Below are 2,500 nucleotides of genomic sequence, written 5' to 3'. Positions count from 1 at the left end.
TATAATATTGCTGAAGTAATTAGCACTTAATAAACAAAAGATACAGGCAAACAAATACATGGCCAAAGAAATAAACACATACAAATGCACACTAAGAAACACTTCCGTCTGTTGTCTATTTGTCTGTAATTCTCTCTCTCTCTCTTCCTCTATCCCTCTCCCTTTCTTCTCTCTCTCTCTCCCTTCTGCTCCCCCCCCCCCCTCTCTCTCGCAGGTCCAATTCCAACATTCGCCCGGGGCAGTTTGGCTACGGCAGGGTGCCCTATTCTCTGCCACTGCACCGGCCCAGTCGCCACACGCGCCACACCCGTCGCCATGGCAATGCCACCGTCACGCCGGCATTGGAGTCTGAGAGGGAGGGGCTTTCCCTGAGTGACGAGTCTCGGGAGGGGCTGGAGAAGAGAGGATCCGAAGGGGCTGTGAGGGGACACAGAGAGAGGAATAAAGAGAGGAGGAGAAGAGAGGAGAAGGAGGAGGAGGAGGAGGAGGAGGAGGGAGGGAAGGAGAGAGCGGATACGGCCTCAACGTCTGCAGCCCCGGCCAGAACCAGCCGACCGGACCGTCAGGACCGACCACACCGACCTGCCCGACCTGCCGTCAGAGAGGGGTCACGGAGGGCAGGCCCGAACACACACACCCGCTCATACACACACACCACAGACACACACAGGCATGCGGACTCCCACAGAGCCACTCACACTCTCACAGACACACACCAGCACAGGGACAGGCCTGGAGCTGGCCAACCTGTGTTGCCACCCCAGAGACACACACCTGGGCAGGTGCCCCCCGACAGACAGGTGAACCGCCGCCCCCGCCCCCCCTACGGCATGCCGCTGCATCAGCCCCCCCCCGCTCAGTCACCCGCCGACCCCCCCAGCCACCACCCCCACTCCAGCGCCTGGCAGTCCCCCCCACACGGCCACGGCAACAGGGAGAGAGGGGTCGCCGAGGGCAACTGGAGCCCCCAACTTCCCCCTGGCAACTACAAATGCCCCGGCAAGGAAGTGGAGCACCGCAGGTGTGCTGGTGAGGTGAGAGAAAGCCCCTATGTTCCTCCTGTTTCACACACACACACACACACACACACACACACACACACACACTGACGCGCCTATTGAGACTACACCAGAGATGACTTTAACTACCATTTTCCCTCTTCCTTCCAACCGCTTTAGAAGCGGGTAGCCATGTAGCGTCTCCTAGTATTTATAAAGCCAATCAGGCTGAGCTGCTCATCACTTTACAACTGAAACAAGCATCATCAGAAGCCCCATGAGAAGTAAAGAGCAATGGTTGTGTAGGGATCATCAGAAGCCCCATGAGAAGTAAAGAGCAATGGTAGTGTAGGGCGGGTTAACATTGCTAGTGTAGGGCGGGTCTCATTAAGGATGATTCAGGCTAGGCAGTGTGGTCTTCCCTTCTTCAGTTCAGTTGATGATGAAAGAATAGCACATGACTCATCCGAGAGGGCGTTTCTCTCCTCTAGCGTTAGTGTTCATTTCTCCATGAACTCAATTGATGTCACTCTTCACATCCTGTCACGGTTGCACCCACGAGAGCCCCTGTGGCCTCATGAAATCAAACTAGGGCAAACAGCAGAACAGCAGAGGCACCCTGAGAAAGAGTGGAGCACATGACAGTGAAGGACTTGGCCAATGCTTTTTGGTGAACTTCTTGAGCTAATTGGCTGGTCAGTTATGCAAGGCCTTGTAAATGGTCATAAAGATGCATAAGTAAAGTGATTTAGGTTACACTATAGAAGAAATGGTGGACACACCTGGTTGTATATGGCAGCCCACATGGCCGTACCTGTAGGAAGTGGGCTGGCCCAGATGAGAGCCAGTGTCAGCTGCTAAATTGTTTGTGAGAGACATTACAGCACAAACACACTTTTACATCCATCTGAGCTGTACTCCTACGGCTAGTAATATGGACCGTATGTGTGTGGGTATGGGAATATATGTGTGTATGCGCGCATGTGTTTGTGTGAGTGTGTGTGGTCTTACAGTCAGCTGTTGGGGCGTGAGAACAAGTTTAAACATGAGCGCAGCAGCAGCTCATTTCCTCACCACATCATGAATTAGTCAAAAGCCGGTCTGATCTGTGAAGCTGTGGTCTTGGGGAGGACATGGAAACAGCGTAGCCTACCATCCAGCTTTCCATAGGTTTAATATGATGGGACGGCCTTTGGCTTAAAGCCTCTCTCTGTCGAGAGTCACTGGTCAGCAGATGCTCTGTCTGAACAGCTGTGATGAGAAAGAGGAGCTACACATACAGGTGTGCATTCATACAGGTGGACACATTCATGCAGGTGTACATGCGCTCTGCCCATGCCACTCTTCTTACTCTGTGTTACTGTGTTAGTCTTATTGAAAAATCTTAAATAGAGTTTGGAATGGAAGTCTGTGTTAGTCTGGGCCTTCTGGGCAGCCTCATGTCCCTCTACCCTGCCTCTGTATGGGTCTCTATAGGGTCTGTCTCTATAGGGTCCCAGTAC

The 2,500-nt window shown here is 52.9% G+C and overlaps 1 protein-coding gene across 1 annotated transcript in view; it reads left to right on the top strand.

Annotated features, from left to right (window-relative positions):
• The window catches only part of adamtsl4 (ADAMTS-like 4), a 42,977-nt gene that overhangs the window by 4,497 nt on the left and 35,980 nt on the right, over positions 1–2,500 (top strand). Inside the window, exon 4 of the mRNA XM_031576179.2 lies at positions 215–1,034. Coding sequence (XP_031432039.1) covers positions 215–1,034 — 820 coding nt within the window. The remainder of the gene's footprint in view (positions 1–214; positions 1,035–2,500) is intronic.

This window comes from Clupea harengus, chromosome 11 (genome assembly GCF_900700415.2).
Source record: "Clupea harengus chromosome 11, Ch_v2.0.2, whole genome shotgun sequence".
Taxonomy (NCBI): domain Eukaryota; kingdom Metazoa; phylum Chordata; class Actinopteri; order Clupeiformes; family Clupeidae; genus Clupea; species Clupea harengus.
This window is presented reverse-complemented; position numbering and strand designations above follow the sequence as displayed.